This window comes from Papaver somniferum, chromosome 1 (genome assembly GCF_003573695.1).
Source record: "Papaver somniferum cultivar HN1 chromosome 1, ASM357369v1, whole genome shotgun sequence".
Taxonomy (NCBI): Eukaryota; Viridiplantae; Streptophyta; class Magnoliopsida; order Ranunculales; family Papaveraceae; genus Papaver; species Papaver somniferum.
In genome coordinates this window covers 196,157,613-196,175,617 of record NC_039358.1, presented here as the reverse complement: position 1 = coordinate 196,175,617, position 18,005 = coordinate 196,157,613, and the positions used below count along the sequence as shown (strand labels likewise).

Genomic DNA, 18,005 nt, shown 5'->3' with positions numbered 1-18,005 from the left:
CGTAGCCTTCTGCCAATATCATACAACCAACAAAGAAGAAAACAGATGTTTATTGCTTTAGCCGGCCAAACCTGATGCCTTAGGAGTTAGGGGAAAACAACAAACGTGACAGAACTTAACTGTTTAGCCAAACATATGCTCTGATCAGTCTAGCTGCTAATTTTGAAGATACTGCGGAACGAAGACAACTTTACCAGGAAGCCGGTAAAGTTACTTAACTAAAATATGAAGATTTTATTAGTACATCACAGTGATATCTCTCTATTAATAGTACAATCACGCAAATTTTGTTACAACTAAGCCGAATCAAATTTCCTCAAAAATAAAAAGTTTTGAGTTACAGCTTTTGCGTGTTCATTAAAAGTGACTTTGTCGAAGAAGCCATCGAAGAATTAGTAGTACTTGATGAACTTGTATAAGCAGCAGTTGTAGTAGTAGTACTAGTGTCGCTAGTATGACTCTTATATGCAAAATCTGACAGTTTCATGGCAGGTGTATAGTATATTGGCACGGGCATTTTCCCAGGCAAACTAGGAAATGTTGCTTCTTGACTTAGTACTTGAATTGCTTGCTTCATTGAAGGCCGTGCTTTATAATCTGGGTGAGCACACCATAGTCCAACAATCATCAATCTTTTCATCTGTTCTTCATTGAATATCTTATTAAGTTGCATATCAGCTGCATCGAGAAGTTTTCCCGTTCCATAAAGATCCCACACCCATGGTAGTAATCTTACCTTGGATTCTTCGAGTTTCGGCTCAACAGGTTTTCTTCCACACGCAATTTCCAAACAAACGTTTCCGAAACTGTAAACATCGGATTCTTTACTTGCCCTTCCTGTAGTTACACATTCTGGCGCTAAATACCCCATTGTTCCAGCTAAAACCGTAGTCTGTGACCCTAATTCATGATCCACAAACCTAGCCAGACCAAAATCTCCTAGTTTTGCATTGAAACTTGAATCTAACATCACATTACTTGATTTGATGTCTCTATGTACTACACATTGTTCCCATTCTTCGTGTAAATATAGTAAAGCTGAAGCAAGCCCTTGAGCTATTTTGTATCTCAGTGCCCAGCTAAGAATATGACTTCCCTTTCCAAAAAGATGGGAATCCAGACTTCCATTAGGCATGTACTCATAAACCAACAGGAACTCACCGCAATCGTGACACCAACCGATCAACCTGACAAGATTTCGATGTCTTATACGGCTAATCACTGTGACTTCTGATATGTATTCTTTCTTTCCTTGGCTTGATCCTCTAGATATCCTCTTAACTGCTATAGTTTCATTTTTCTCATCTTCACCTTTCAAGACACCTTTATAGACGCATCCAAAGCCTCCTTCACCGAGCTTTCCATCGTCACTGAAGCTATTAGTAGCTAAAACAAGTTCTTTATACGTAAACCTTCTCGGTCCAGTGCCTTTGACAAACTTGTCTTCCATTGAAGCATCCAGCGACATCTCTTTCTTCCCTTGTTTCTTCTTTTTCAAGCAGTTTCTATACGTAACAGTCACATAAGCTGACACAGCTAAGAAGACAACAATAACTATAACAAGAACAATGGCCAGAGCAGTAGTTTTCTTTCGCGACGATTTCCTTTGGTCAGCACTTGTCACAAAATCCCAAGATAGAATTTGATGTAGTTCCGTTGAGGGACCAGTAGATGCTGAAAACCCTACGATCACGGTTTCTGGAAGAACCGTCGTTAAATCAAAAGGGTAAGTTATATTTGGAACACCTTTATATGTTTCTCCTGGCGTGTAGGTTAAGTAAACATATAAACTTTTGGTAGTAGAGTTGTATCCAATCCAAGTTGATCCTCTTTTACCACCTCGCATTTCAGTTGGCCATTTCATACTCGTAGCGGAAACAATAGAATTTATATCTATACCGACATGGTTGTCATCAGGATCAAACTCATTCTTGAACGTATCGTATTCAACTGCTATAAGATGGTTTGAAGCTAACCCATCAGAAGATGCATTGAACAATCCCAACCATTCTGAACTTGAATTCATCGGCAGTTCAGAACCGACAGGCGCCATGAAAAATGCAAGACCTTCTCCATGTTTATCTTGATCTAATCCGTTGATGATGAATTCAAAATGAGTAACAAAGTCTGCAACTACTCGAGTTTTAGCATCCCATATTTGAATGGGGATGGAATAAACGGCACGGCCGGAACTATTAACTAAGGTACCATCAACTTGGTTTTTTGTGAGCTGAATGATATTATCGGGTGAAGGGAACGCGTCCCCGGAGAATACTATGTTTGGTGATGTACGAGGGAAAGACGAGTAGTTGAAGATTGCTTCTGCAGTAGTGTTGGGGAGATTATGAAATAGAAGAAGAATGTAAAAGACAATGAAAAGAAATGATGGAGAATTAGGAGACATTTCTTGGTGCAGGGTGGTTGAAATTTGGTTAGGGAATTTGCTGCTTAATATGGTTGAGTTCGAGAGTAGAGAATTGTTGAATCGGGTTAATAAAGGGCGGAAGAATTTAGAGACTTGTTTGTGATTTTTGTTGTTTTCTGCAAGGCCGGCAACAACGAAGAATAATTGGGTATATGATGCTAGGTTTTTTTTGTTGGCTACTGATTTTGGAATAATGACAGCCAAATCCATCGTTCCATTTGGAAACCCACCTGAACTTTAGGAAAAAAAAGAAAAAGAAAAATAAGGCCAAGTCGACAAATATAACGAGAGGATTCATAGAGTACCACAGATCTCAAGTATGAAAGTCAACCTCCCTAAACCGGAAAAGAAAAGTCAACCTCCTGACAAATGAAGTTAGTCCCAAGTAATCAAGTGAGTGCAAAATGAGCAAATTATAGATAGATGCCTAAGAGCATCCGCAATCATAAACGGCAAAAGCTATCCAAATATGCAAAATATATAGATGTCTCATTTAGCAACCTCAATGACCATCCACAATGGTAAAATACTAAAATGCTAAACTACAATCAGGGGACGGACCCAAAAATCTTCTTGGGCTAGAGGTTAGAATTTTATTAGTCGTCAATGTGGTCGAAAGCCACGGTAAATTTTTTGGAATGAGTTGCATAATTAGTGGTTAATTAGAATTTGCCTATAAAATACTAGATAAACATATAAGTATAAGATTAAAATCTACAAATTTTAATTACGAAAAACGATTAGAGAATGGAATTTATGGTTTATACAAGAAAATGGGAAAATAAATGGATGTTACAAAGAAAGTTCTATGGCTTAAACAAGATCATGGGGTAAATGTCTTTATGCTACAACTATAAGGATTAATTATATAAATAGAGGTGGGTTAATTAATAATTTAAAAAAATTACTTATACAAATTTTTTGTCAAGCTAAGATTAGGGACGAGCTACAGCCCGGGTTAGCCCTTTGCTAGACCCATCCCTGACTATAATAAACGTTGTTTAAGTATCTTCCAAAATGCCAATCGATATTTAACCACCTATCAATCTGTATTTGTAACACCTTTCAAACACCTAGTTTCATCGTGCTAGCTAATTACCATGGCTTTCCAAATTCAAGATTCAAAGTCGATGACACATCAGGTTAAATCCCTAGCTACCACACTAATTCCATTTTGGTGCACCTAATTATTGGCGAAATAGATGAGATATTAGATTTTAGCTCATAGAACCAAATTGAATGGTTCTCGTGTGATACGCCTAATTACTGGATGCAAACAGGTGAACCACTAAATTTTAACTCATAAAACCAAATCTGATGAAATGGGGGTAAAATGTAAAAAACTTGATTTGGCGCAAAAAACTTTATTCAAAATCACGTTCAAGAAATACCTTGAATACTGTCTTGAATTAAAGAAAAATGCCACGCTTTTTATATTGAATCTTGAAGAGACATAACAGTTAGTCTCAAGATTCAAGCGGTATCAAACACACCCTGATAATATGAGAAAGGGGAAAACTATTTCTTGCCCAAATTGTTTTTTTATGTATTAGAAACTCATCATTAAGATTTTATATATTTAGAACCCATAATTTGCTATTATAATACTTGGTTACTAAAATAACCGTTTTTGTCAATATACAATGGATAAAGGTTAGTTTAGTTTCACTGAAAGTTTGAAAATATAAATTGAACCGAAAAGTACTAATCTTAACCTTGAATCTTATATTTGGGCTATAAATATACATCATCTTATTAATGGGTTTTTGGAAGAGAGAGGATTTCAATTTAGATTCGTCGGATACTTCCACATATATAAGAAATATTTGAAAAACCAGGTGATCAAATTTGACAACTGCTAAATATACCATGCCATTATACCAAATATCTTAATTAAATTTAATCATAGTGCTCATTACGGATCCCTTTAATATACGAAATACTTCCTCCATTCCGGTTAGTTTGATAAAATATAATTTTTGTCTTGTCCGTTAATATATACTCGATAAAATTGATATTTTTTCACACATTTTTCTAGTTTGTCCCTAACTTGAAATTAGTGCATTTATATAAAAAATAGTTGTACATATTAATAATACAAGAGAACTAAATAAACTTCAAGAACATATAAAGAAAAATAATACTCTGCATCTCTTTCTTAATATCCGTGTAAACCCAAGTTTTATCAACTAAATTTGAATGAAGAAAATATTAACTACTAAGCATTTTACTCTAGACATACTGATCCACCAAATAAGAATTATTCTATTGTATTTATGTGGCTGCACTGTATTTGCAGCTTAGAGCTTCTGTTGCTCATGCACATGTGTTCGATTGGTTAGAGGTTTGATCCTTGTTACTGTGCTCAAACTTGGCTTTAATAAGAAACGTTGCAGTATTATTAGAGCTTTCCAAAACAATCATACTCTAATTAAGAGCAAGCCTGGTTGAGAAAGGATTCAATTTTTAAGTTCGTTGACATTTGATCAGCACTTGGAACAAATCATGAAAGTTTAAGTTTAAAGGTGAAGGTAAAATATGTTCTAAAATGTCAATCACAGTTGCATTCAATCTTGACCGACAAAAGAAACTGTCAGAAAGTGACAAATAGATTGAAAATAAAACAAAACTCAACGACAAAATTGAGCGCAACTCAGAATGGCGTTGAATGCAATTCGGATTAATTCTATCGTCAGACTTTCTCTTAACGTACTGACCAAGCAACTTCGAGGATAAAATCCATTGTTTAGGGCTGTCAACGGGTCAGGGCCGGCCCTCATGCTAAAGCAAACCAAGCTTTGCTTGAGGCCACAAATTAGAGGAGGCCACAAAATTTTTTATTTTACTTTTAGTACTGGTACAAAATCCGATTTTTGGTATCGTTAAAAGCCGGCGCGTTGTGATCATGTGAAACCATTTCTAGAAGCAAGAGGAAAGTTAAAAGAAAACACGAACTTTTCCAGCTTTCCAGGGTTCATAAAATTAGAAGTATGAGCGATTAATAGTTATTATTGTTTCTTATTCAATCGTATTCTTTGATTATTTTGATTATTCATTCGCTATGTATATGGTTTTGTCCTTTGGGTTAAACCTTAGGATGATTAGTTATCATAGGTTTTGAATTTTAGAGTCTTTGTAAACAAGGAAAAGGAAAATTCTGATTACAATGTTTGGAAGGCCGTATTTTAGAAGTTTGATTATAGAAGTTGTTGTTCATCTCTATCAATGTCGATTCAGTGGGCAGTTGACTGGTGGTCCATTACAGTTATGATGCAGGATTATACTGACTTGTGCAAGAATTGAGATGTTCCTTTTGATCAGTATTCAGTAGCCATGGCAAGCAGATATACTAATTTGTTCATAAGGCCTGCGTGCCACTGACTAATGACCTGCCTAACAGAACATTTGCACTTTATGTTGCTTAATTTCTACAGTGCCGGTGGGAAGGTCGCGTTCTTAGTTAGAGAAAAAATGCTGTAAATGGTCATTTGAACCTTCTTCGCATCATTGTACTTTATCTAAACTTGTTGGATCTGTAGTCTGTAGAAGAATTGTACGGTCGTATGGGAGATACCAAAAGAAACCAAACAGGAAACAACTATGGCTTGATTAATCTCAAAGTTGTTGTATTGTTGTAGCTTTTATGCTGTCACATTTTACATTAATTTGTTATAATGTTTTAACTGACATTTTGTGTGTGCTAGCTTATTGTAGGATAAACTCAATCTGCTGTCACATTTTAGTTTTGTTATGTAATCGAATGCCTTTCCAGTGAATAATGTTAGGGCAATTTTGTTAGATATAGTTTATTTCCATTTACAAGGGCCACAATATAAAATTTTCTTTAGGCCACAGAAAGTGCAGGACCGGTCTTGTAATGGGTACCCGATTACCGAAATCAAACCGAACCCAATCAATTCGTGTTCGGTTTTGGGTCCTAAAGTTGGACTCATTCGCAACTTCCATTGGGTAATCAGTTATTTATCTTCACTAAACATTTAAGCAAAATTATAAGTATTTGTCTATTTTTGACTTTTTTTTTCTTCTCATTTTCCATTCTTTTCTTCCATTAATCTTTATTGAGAAATAATAATAAGTCTCTATAAATAAAATTTGGGTCCAATAAAAAATGGAAAGATATTAAGTTTCTAAGAAAAAGATTGATATTTGTTTTCTTAATCAACTCGGTAACTTCAATGTCTAACCACAGTTTACTCCGGAAACTGGTGCTCATATACTCATTTAATGTCAAGTTGCTTAACAACATGAAACACCATTTTCACCTTCTTATCAAACCAGTCAAATACCACCTATAATTGTCTCAACATTCCAACCCCCAGACAACGATCGTACAACTTCTACAAGAAAAAGTTCATTCCTCTTTCATTACCTCGTGTTATTTTCTATTGTGGTCCTTATCAGGAATAAACTAATATACCGCCAAAAATACCCAAACCCATTGTAACTGCATATTTTCTGACTACTACATCCAAGTAAGATTAAAGACTAAAAACTACTTAAACATATAAGGTTCATCATGAACAAGATGTAAATAGCATGAAATGTAAAGATTAACACAAGCATATAACGTGGTTCGGCCATGAAGACCTACGTCCACGGAGAAGAAGATGTTTTCTTATTGATTATAAGGTCTTACCCTTGAAAGTGTTACAGATCTCTTCAAGATTTCTCACTTTCTCTCTATCTAAGTCTCTCTCAGGAATTCTCTGTAGAAAAACCATCCAAGATTACATAAGTTTTCCACCTCCTGGTACATGGATTGGTATTTATAGACAGAATAAACTCGTAGTCGCTTGATCGTACGAGCTGGATGAGCTGTCATCCATCGTCCTGGCTCCCTCGAACTCGTTCTATACTGTCCCTCGCGATGGCATACTTGGTCCTCCCTCCGAGTTGTCTTGCTCTCCCTTGGATCGTGTTGCTCTTCTTTGGAGAACCTCGTGTTCCATCGCCTCTGGGTCGTAGTATAGATCGTCCGAGTCTTCTGTCACGATGCTCAACTACCCAAGTCCTGTTCTTATCCTTCATTAAATGCGGTCTTGCTTTTTAGACTTGACCGTCTGAGCAGATTATACCTTTACATACACGCGTCATTCATGTGGCGCTTGTGCAGTTGCCTCGACTGAGACAAATCCTTCTCTCATCGAGTGATTTGGTACTCCAACCTCATCATCTCATCATATATTCATCCCTTGGGATGTCGACACGTGGCCATCGGGTATTTTATCCACACATTTTTCTCCTTTTCTTTGCAACTTGCCTATGGCATGATGGGAAGAAAACTGTGTAACTGTCCCACTTTTTCCGGCACGTGTACCTGTCAGCCCGTTTTAAGTTATTGGTTCTCTCAGATTTTCTGGGAACAAGATGTCTTTTATTTTGTACTTTTCCACCGGAATTTTTATCGTCTAGCTTGTCGCGCCTTTGACCTTCTTGGGTTTTGGGAAATCTAGTTAGTTTTCCAAAGATTTTCTCTTCTATTTAAGAAGAGTCTTTTTGTGACGAGGGTATGGTCTCCTTCATTCTTTTCTCCGATGTACGCTAAATTTTTTCCTCCTCGTCCTCCATGGGAACAAGGTAGCTATTCGTGTATTTTTTACCATGACGGGTATGTCGTCTCATTCATGTAGTGCTTCGTTTTTTCTTGATCCTGTTCTAGATCATCACCAATGTTTTCTCAGAGAGACCTATCTTTTCACATGACATCTTTAGTCTCGTCTGTTCGTCAAGTGACTGCACCTCCTGTTACGGGATCTTGTATTTATCACTGATTTTCCTTCTACGGGCAAGCTTCGAAACACTTCGTGTGTTTTGTTTCTTCTTACGATTGGCCTTGGGAACACTGTATGATGTGCGGAGGTGCTAGGGTATAAAATACTATTTCTGTTTTCAAACTTATATATATATATATACCTTGCCCCTGTTTTATGTCGTAGCACCGGAGGATTGTCATATGCTTAAAGAGGTGGGAAATCGATTTGTGGTTTGCTCCAGTCCAGGGTATGTGTGAAGAGAATGGTTGGTTGTGCTCCTTCTAATGAATGCTTCCTCGGACGAGGAACAAGTAGGCGAGGAACTTGTTGCTCCAGTTGCGGCGCGAGCGCGATGTTCTTGTCCGAAGGCATCGTGTAAGTTGTAGCTCTGTACTGTTCATAGTTTTTTTATTTGATTACTTTGTGCGAATTGTGTGGCTAGGTGGAATGACCATATGTAATATTGATCCGATCATGGATGTCAAAGCCAAGGAGTGATCAGTTCCTGTGTTTGGATAAGGCACCGCTTATAGTATTGGAAGTTTATACATAGGATTTTTTCCTTCGCGCTTTCCCAAAAAAAAAAAAATTTGGTTCCCTATTTGGGACTAGATTTACCCCATATGGCTTGGAGGGTGGTACCTCGGTCGAGTGATACTTTCCCCGGCCAGGAGCAGGCATCTCAATTATGGATATCTCTTGTTGTAGAGGACATCATTCGATTTCGTGATCGCGATGGCATTACCTTAGGTTTGTGTCTGTGTCGGGTAGCTTAGGTAATGTACCTGCATCATTTTGTGTAGAATGGAAGGTGTGGCTAGCACCGTGCCATAGTGGTGTATGGGCTTTTGTTGTATGCAAGTATGGGATGAAGTAATTAACAAAAAACAAAAAGGAAAACAAAATAAAAAAGAATAAAAGTAAATCAAATAAACAAAGCAAAAAAAAACAACGAAATGAACACAAAGAAGCGATTTTATTATTTGTCAAAAGAGATCTTGTTAAGCTCTGAGTACATTCCAGGAAGGTTCTATGACTTGTGTACAAGTAGGGATCGTGCCCTATTCTAGGACCGTTGGACGGTTTTCCTAAGCGTTGTAAGATTTTAGGTATTTGATGTTCCATGGGCGTTCAAGTTCTTCGTCGTTGGATTTGAGCAATCTCTATGCTCCATCCCCTGCCTTAGCGAGGACTGTTAGTGGTCCTTCCCATACGGGTGCAAATTTTCCCGACTCGCGTTGGTAGGGAGAAATCTCGCGCCAGACTTTATCGTCTGGGCTGAATTTTCTCTGGTGAACATGTTTGTTGTATTCCCGATCCAATTTTCTGTGATAATTTTCTATTGTTTGGAGAGCAATTTCTCTGTTTTCTTCCAAATCGTCCATCTTGGAGAGTATCATGTCCGAGGTCATATTTTTCTCCCATGCCTCGGTTTTCGTTGTGGGGATCATGGCTTCTGTTGGTATGATGGCCTCTGTGCCATATGTGAGGGAGAAGGGAGACATTCATGTGGCTTCCCTTTTTGTGGTTCGATAGGCCCATAGGACGTTGTGTAGTTGTTCACTCCAACTAGCTCCATATCCGTCAAGTTTCTTCTTGAGGATGTCGGCGATAGTTTTGTTTGTGGCCTCTGCCTGTCCATTGCTCTCAGGATAGATTGGAGTAGATTTTTTTTTTCTGATCTTGAAACAATTGAAGAGGAGATCGATGTTTTTCCCTCGGAGTTGTGCCCCATTATCAGATACAATGGAGGTCGGGATACCGAATCGGCATATAATATGCTCGAAGAGAAATTTAAAGACATCATGGTCTCTTATGTGTCTTAAAGCCGAGGCCTCCACCCATTTAGTGAAGTAGTATGTGGCCACGATTAAATACTTCTGTTGTCCAGTACCGGCTCTTAGGGGTACGACAATATCCACCCCCCATTTGGCGAATGGCCAAGGACTTAGGACGGACTTTAAGTCCATTGAAGGTGCATGTCTTCTTTTGCCAAATTTTAGGCACTCTATGCAAATTTTTTCCATGTGCTTCGAGTCCTCGTTCATGCGAGGCCAAAAATACCCCTGTAGTCTTGCTTTGTGAGCGAGGGATCGTCCTCCACTATGGTTTCATGCGTAACCATGGTGTATTTCTTTTAGTATGGTTTGTCCTTCCGCAAATGAGAGACATCTGAGGAGAGGCCCAAGGTAGGATTGTTTGTATAACACGCCATCCCGAAGTTGGTAGTTCCCAGACCTTTATATTATCTTGTGTGCGATTAATTGATCGTTGGGGAGGTGTCTGTTAGCTAGATACTGGATGATGGGCGTCCTCCAGTCATCCTCTGGCGGACTTTCCTCCTGGGCTATTGAGTCGACATCGAGGATGTCCATGTTTCCTTCCAATGGGATGGAGGGGAGCAGAACCTTTTCGATTCTGATATTGGTAGCTTCGGGGCTAACTATCATGGAAGCTATGAATGCTAAGGCATTAGCATATCTGTTGTTGATTCGGTTTAAGTGGCTGAACGTGATGTTTGGTATCTGCTCGATATAGTGCTTAGAGAGTTGAAGGTATCGCTGCATACATGGATCCGAGGCTTGGTACGTTCCATCTATCTGCGGATAACAAGTTGTGAATCGCTTGTGAGACGCACATTATGGATGCCCAACGCGATAATGACTCGGAGGTAATGTATTATTGCATCGTATTCGATTATATTGTTAGTGGCAGGGAATTCGAGCCTTAATCTATAGACTATCCTTCGACCAATGGGGGTTGTAAAAACCATTCTGATACCTGATCCTTCCGAGTTACACGACCTGTCAACGAAGACCTCCCATCGGTTGGGGTCTTCGGAGCAAAGTAGTTCGGGAGGATACTCTAACTCGTCTTCCATCCCCGGGATTTCTTCAATCTTATCAGTATCGTCCATTGGGAAATCCGCTAAGAAATCTGCGACTACCTGGGTCTTGATAGTTGTCTGGGATTGGTGTTTGACACCGAATTGTTTGATTTGGGCCCCCCATTTGGAGATTCTACCTACTCTGTCGGCATGGTCTAACACGGACTCTATGGGGGCTTTAGTGATGACTATTACAGTGTGCGCATGAAAATAAGTACGCAGCTTCTGTGTTATGTAGACTATAGATAGCACCATCTTCTCGATCTTTGAATAGTTTTTCTCAGCTGACGTCAAAGTTTTGCTGATGAAATATATTGGTTGTTCCGCATCTGCTTCTATGCGAGTGAGTACTGCACTAATCGAAGTATTGGTTGCTGATAGGTAGAGGTAGAGGTTTTCACCTTGGTTAGGCTTTTGGAGGATTGGAAAGGTTGCCAGATGTTCCTTGATTTTTTGAAAGGCTTCCTCACAAGCACTAGTCCAAGAAAACTTTTCACCCTTCTTTAAGGTGTTGAAGAAGTCTTTGCATTTGTCAGAAGATCGGGCAATGAATCTGCCCAAGGATGCCAGTCGACCATTCAGTCTTTGCACATCCTTGACCGTGGCTGGGGAAGGCATTTCCAATATGGCCCGTACCTTCTCGGGGTCGACTTCGATTCCTCGTTTGGTGACCAAATAGCCCAAGAATTTGCCTGAGGTTACTCCGAAGGCATATTTTGCGGGATTGATCTTCATGTTAAATTTTCTCATTTGTGCGAATATTTCTCGGAGATCTTGTGCATGATCTTGTGGGAGTTTGCTCTTAACAAGCATGTCGTCTACGTATACCTCTAGGGTTTTGTGTATCCAACCATCAAACATCTTTTCCACCATTCTTTGGTAGGTGGCCCCTGCATTTTTTAACCCGAATGGCATCTTGGTAGAGCAGTATAGGCCACGAGGGGTGAAGAAAGCGGTATGTTCTTGATCTTCCTAGCGAGGGGGATCTGGTTATAACCAGAGTATTCGTCCATCAGAGACAGCAATCTGTATCCTGAGGTTGCTTCTACAAGCTGGTCTATGTTAGGGAGTGTGAAGCTGTCCTTGGGGAAAGCTTTATTAAGGTAGCTAAAGTCGATATAGATCCTTACTCCTCCATTTTTCTTTGGCACGATCACCATGTTAGATATCCATGTTGGGTAGTGGACTTCTCTTATCACCCCTGAAGCTTCCATTTTCTTTAGATCTTTCTGGATGGCTTCGTGGTATTCTGGTGTCCCTCTTCTCATTTTTTGCCGCATGGGCTTGTGGTTTGGGTCAATTTTCAGATGATGACAGCACACTTCGGGGTATATTCCTGGCATATCTTCCATACGCCACACGAAGACATCGGAATATTCCCTTAGAACTTGTATTAGCTTCTCTTCTTCTTCTTCTTTGCTGAGGAGTGTCCTTATTTTTACCATACCCGATTTTCGGGTGTTCTGATGTTGACTTCTTTGGTTGGCTCCGAAGCCGAGAAATTTGATTTTAATTCTCCTACATCGGAGAGGTTTTGTATGGGTCCCATGGGTGAGACGGTGGGACGCTACTGTCCATTGCGAGTTCGATAGCTGATCGTCTCCCCTTATTCGTTCTGGATATGTAAGCATCGATTTCGGCCTGATTTTTGGCATTCTTAGCTCGCTTCTTTTTTGCTCTGGCAGAGTTTATTTTGTTATCTCCGTATTGAACTTATGTCTTGTAGAAGCATTTTGCTTCAGTAGTATCTCCAATGATTTCTTCCACTCCGTCAGGCGTAGGAAACCTTAGCCTTTGATGGTAAGTCGAGGCCACTCCTTTGATTCCGTGGACCCAGGATCGTCCTACAATGGCGGTGTAAGGTGATAGTACATCTACCACACAGAAGGTGGTTAGGGTGAGGATCTTTCCCACCCGAACTTATAGCGTTATTTCACCTTTTGGGCGGGTTGGTGATTCGTTGAAGCCAAATATGTTGTAAGTGGAGGCGAGACATACGTCTGTGAGACCCATTTGTTTAAATGTTTCATAGAATAAGATCTTCACTGAACTGCCACCATCGATCAAAATTCTGGACATCCCCCATGGGAGTGCCTTGGTTTTTGTCTCCTCGCCTTCGGGCTCAGGGAGTCCGATGACCATCGTAACCACTAGTGGGTCGCTATGGTTTTGTCCTCCTTCTGGTGCTTCTGAGGCTGCAAAGGTAATGGGAAGTTTCATCCATTCCTCCAATTTAGGTTCTCTGGATGTACTGAAGACTTCATCGTCGTTGAAATTTTGTTTGTGAAGTCGTCCAGTGATATTTCCTTCTCGGACGGGGGTGGTCATCGCCGAGTGAGATATGGTGTTACAGTCTAAGTATCGTGCCTCGGGGAAGGTCTCCATACGATATATGGGTGCTCCAGAGGTCAGTGTCATACGATAAGTTCTAAGGTGCTCGATTGCGTCTCTTGTTCCTGTGAACGGGGGCGTGTACACCGGTGGGGGGTATTTTCTAGGGAAGGGTAATCTTGATAGATTTTCGGATAAGGGAGATTGTCCTTCTTCTTGCCTGGTTTCGGCCTTCTTTCTCCTTCCCAGAGCTCTCTCGGGCGAGAAATATGGTTCATGGGGGCGATGCCTTGATCGCCCTAGGTCATCGTCTGATTTTCAACGTATGACACAATCTTAGAGCGAGTTGACCTCGAGTGCTCACCTCTCTTTGGGATTGTGGATGCGAGATTCTCAGTCTCGCAGTCAACATTTACTTCGTCGATTCGGTTCTTGTTTCGTCTGTGTTTGGGGTCAACGTCTGATGACCCTTCGGATAGGTTACCCTCGTGGTCGGGTACACCTCTACTTCCCTTAGGAAATCGATCTGATGTTTCCTCATTCGAGGTGTCGGGGATGTTAATTCGTTTATCGTCTTGCTGATGCTCGAAAGGGTTTTCCTCCTCCGGGATTTCTTCACTGGTGGTGAGTGGTACCTTCTTTGTTACTTTGATTTGTAACATGCGGTTACTATGTTCTAGCTTTCTATTGCGCCTTTCTAAGTTCATCATTCTCTCATCCTGTGCCTTTTGGGTTTTCAGGATGGCTGCAATTGTAGCATCGGCGAGGTCTGAAGGGTTGTCTTTCTTGACCTCACCATTTGCTGCTTGTCTCGGCAAGAAGTTCAACCCTCCTGGATGAGTAAGACGAATATCTTCACGCTTCTCGAAGGGGTTTCCCTCTCCTTCGAAGCTAGAATTATCAGTTAGTCCTTCCCGATATTGATCATCGGGTTGTCCCTCGCTTAGGATCAAGGGCTCGCCTGGCTCCATATCGTTGAGTCCTTCTGTTTGGGCTCCACCATTTTCTCCTTGGCTCGCACGAGTAGATCGTCTCGTCACCATTACCTTCCCTGCAACATACGCAATAATACTTAATTTGTCTTTTCTTTTAGAAAAGTGGAACCCTACATTTGCAGGTCACGTGCAATTACTAAGTCACAGTTCACACTGGACAGTTTAGTACAGGAAGACTTTGTAGTAGATTTTGGAGACATGTGAAAATGTCAAAACATCCCTGTTTGCATGAGGTGTTGATGATGGATAAAAGGTGTTTTTCCCAGACCTCTTTTTTCGAGGAAATATCTCCCTCAACACGCCATACCCCTGTAGGGAAAGAATCTAATTATGACGATTGAGTATGTTTTCCCATTCTAGGAAATATATCTCTTCATCTTTTAACTTATGACATCAAACAAAATTTTGATTTTGATGACTGATTATATACTCATTAATTCCTCCCCTTGACTTAAATTCAAATTCTTAAGAAGGAGATTCCGAGATTATGACGAGTTTGATGATGAACATCAAGAAAAGTTTGTCTTTTTCAACTCTCATAAGGTGATTGCTTCCTTATGTAGTCTACTGACTAGCATCTTTTCCAGCTCTTTCATGGAGGAGATTGTTTGAGCACCGAAGCATTTAGAGCTCCATGTTTACTCCGATCTACAACTCTCCTGAGCTACTTGAGGAAAACTTTGAAAATCTTGAAAATAACAAGAAATCTTAAATAAAATTAGTGAAAAAATGTAGATCTGTTGATCTTGAGGTTCTCCAAGACTTCTTAGATCGTGAAGATCATTTTTGAGTCCGAGATCTACTCATTCATCTCAACAGAAATCTACTTTGTAGTGTGAAAACACTTCTCTTACAGAGATTATGAAAACAATATAGAGTTGTTGTTAGGGAGGTAGATTAGATCTTCATACCTCCCTGTTTCTAGAGCCAAAATGTAGTTGCATATTTTCTGACTACTACACCCAAGTAAGATTAAAGACTTAAAACCACTTAAACATACAAGATTCATCATGAACAAGATGTAAATAACATGAAATGTAAAGATTAACACAAGCATATAACGTGGTTCGGACATGAAGACCTACGTCAATGGAGAAGAAGATGTTTTCTTATTGATTATAAGGTCTTACCTTTGAAAGTGTTACATATCTCTTCTAGATTTCTCACTTTCTCTCTATCTAAGTCCCTCTCAGGAATTCTCTGTAGAAAAACCATCTAAGATTACATAAGTTGTCCACCTCCTGGTACATGGACTGGTATTTATAGACAAAATAAACTCGTAGTCGCTTGATCGTCCGAGCTGGGTGAGCTGTCATCCATCGTCCTGGCTCCTTCAGACTCGTTCTATGCCGTCCCTCGCGAAGGCATACTTGGTCCTCCCTACGAGTTGTCTTTCTTTCCCTTGGATCGTGTTTCCCTTCTGTGGAGAACCTCGTGCTCCATCGCCTCTGGGTCGTAGTATAGATCGTCCAAGTCTTCTGTCACGATACCCAACTACCCAAGTCATGTTCTTATCCTTCATTAAATGCGATCTTGATTTTTAGACTTGACCGTCTGAGCAGATTAGACCTTTACATACACGCGTCATTCATGTGGCGCTTGTGCAGTTGCCTCGACTGAGACACTACAAGAAAACTTGGTTTAAGCGACCAAAATCTTAGCAAGATCTCAAACTTTTGGTCGCTTTAATAGTTAAACAACCATGTTTGCAATTACCAAAAACTTTGGATGCTATTAACATGCTCCCATTAAATCGTAGCTACTAATTAAATTTGTGGGTTGCTCCATCATTTTTCCCAGTACTACATAGCGAGTGAAATAGTAGGTTAGTAGCTATTTACTTCAAGCTACCATGTATCAGCAATTCAAAATATGTTTGGCTGCTAAAAACCTGTCTGAGCAACCAAGGTATAGCGACCACCAATTCAGAAAAGGAAAGTGGATGATTCTAATAATGGGAAAGGGAAGCGATCACCAATCTAATGTTTGATGTTGAGATGTTTAATTTTGATTTGTAGAAATTTTACGAGGTGGGTTTCCAATAGAAGTTCTATAGTAATTTTACGAGGTGGGTTTCCCATTCTTTCTCATTTTTCTAATCATTTTCATTCAATTTATTTATACACATTCGTAGTATTCAATCCAAAATTTATATGTTCTACATATTTTCTACGATAATAATTCACTTGTTCATTCCCGTCCATTTCTAATGCATTACTCGAAATTCTATCTAACTGAAAACCGAAGGTAATTATCGAATTTGTTTCCAATCATTACCTAGTTCTTGGCTTTCTATTGGCCAGATAAATTTGAAAAATCGTATTCCTTGTTCGTTTTGTAATTAGCACAATTTTGTATGATCTTAAATACTATTTATATCCTAATTTCGTGATTAAAAAATATTTGGGACAGAGAAAAGGAAGAATCGGAAAAATCTGTTTCCTATGATTTAACATGAAATTGATTTAGGTGTTTTATCAAAACCTTGAAAATTTTAAAATTATATCATTAATTCCTTTTTTTCAAAAAATCAGTGGACCTTGGTCAATTTTCCCGATTTACTGTCGGTTGTTCCCATCCTCGGTGAACTACTGAAGGACATTCAGTTAAAATAATGGATAACTGGATAAACCAATTTATGTAAAAGAAATTGAGTAAGGTCGAGCGAATTGGATAACATTGATAGATAAAGGGTGAAATACACAAAGGTCGATGGACATTCAGTTAAAATAATAGATAAATAGATAAACCAATCTATCTAAGAGAAACTGAGTGAGGTCCAACGATATTGGGTGAGATTGATGGATAACATGTTAAATTAAGTCAAAACGAAGGAAATTTAGTTTATTTGATCGATAACCATATAAACTCATGGAATCTAAGAAAAATTGAGTGAGATCCAGTAATAGTGGACAAGATTGATAAATAATGTCTTTAATTAATTAAGGTCGTGAACATTCAATTAAAATGATAGATAATAAAGAACCTAATGATTTTGGGAAAATCTGAGTGAGGCCGATTGACATTGGGTAAGATTGACAAATAACAAGTGAAATTAAGTGAAGCCACGAAAATTCGGTTTATTTATTAGATAACTATGTGGCGAAATTGACTAAGGTCGATCGATTGAGATGCACTTGTATAAACCAAACAGTAGGTTTCGGGTAACAAGTCCGCTCTAATTTATAATCAGGAATCTATTTTTAAATCGAGACCGAAGAAATAGAAGTAGAGACAGACTGCATTTTCCCGATTCATTCTTTTGGATTTTCTTAATCATAATATCGATAACAATGTCTTAAATTTATTAATATTTTTTTTTGGATTTTTTTTCGTGTCGAATGTTGATAACAAAACCGGATACATGAGTTCGTATTAGCACAAACAGAAACACACTTGCTTCTCAATCCGTATGAGCATCCCAAATATAATATCAACTGTCAAGATCTTTTTATTGATCCGTATGAGTGGATCAAACAAAATGTGGTCCGTCGATCATTTTAATTTTCATTATTGGTTGTATCCCTCAACCACTCAAACTCTAATTCATATTTGGTTCTCTCTTTCTTTCTTCCTCTCCTTCGAAAAACACC

General features: G+C 39.1%; 1 protein-coding gene across 1 annotated transcript; it reads right to left on the bottom strand.

Moving 5' to 3' along the window:
* Positions 1–337: 337 nt before the first annotated feature.
* LOC113356788 (L-type lectin-domain containing receptor kinase IX.1-like) lies at positions 338–2,404 on the bottom strand. Its single transcript, XM_026600011.1, has one exon. The coding sequence runs from the start codon at positions 2,402–2,404 to the stop codon at positions 338–340; it is 2,067 nt and encodes a 688-aa protein (XP_026455796.1).
* Between the last annotated feature and the right edge of the window lie 15,601 nt (positions 2,405–18,005).

Bases quoted from the DNA above. Each gene is read 5' to 3' on its own strand.
- LOC113356788 (XM_026600011.1), bottom strand. From the start codon at position 2,404: ATGTCTCCTAATTCTCCATCATTTCTTTTCATTGTCTTTTACATTCTT.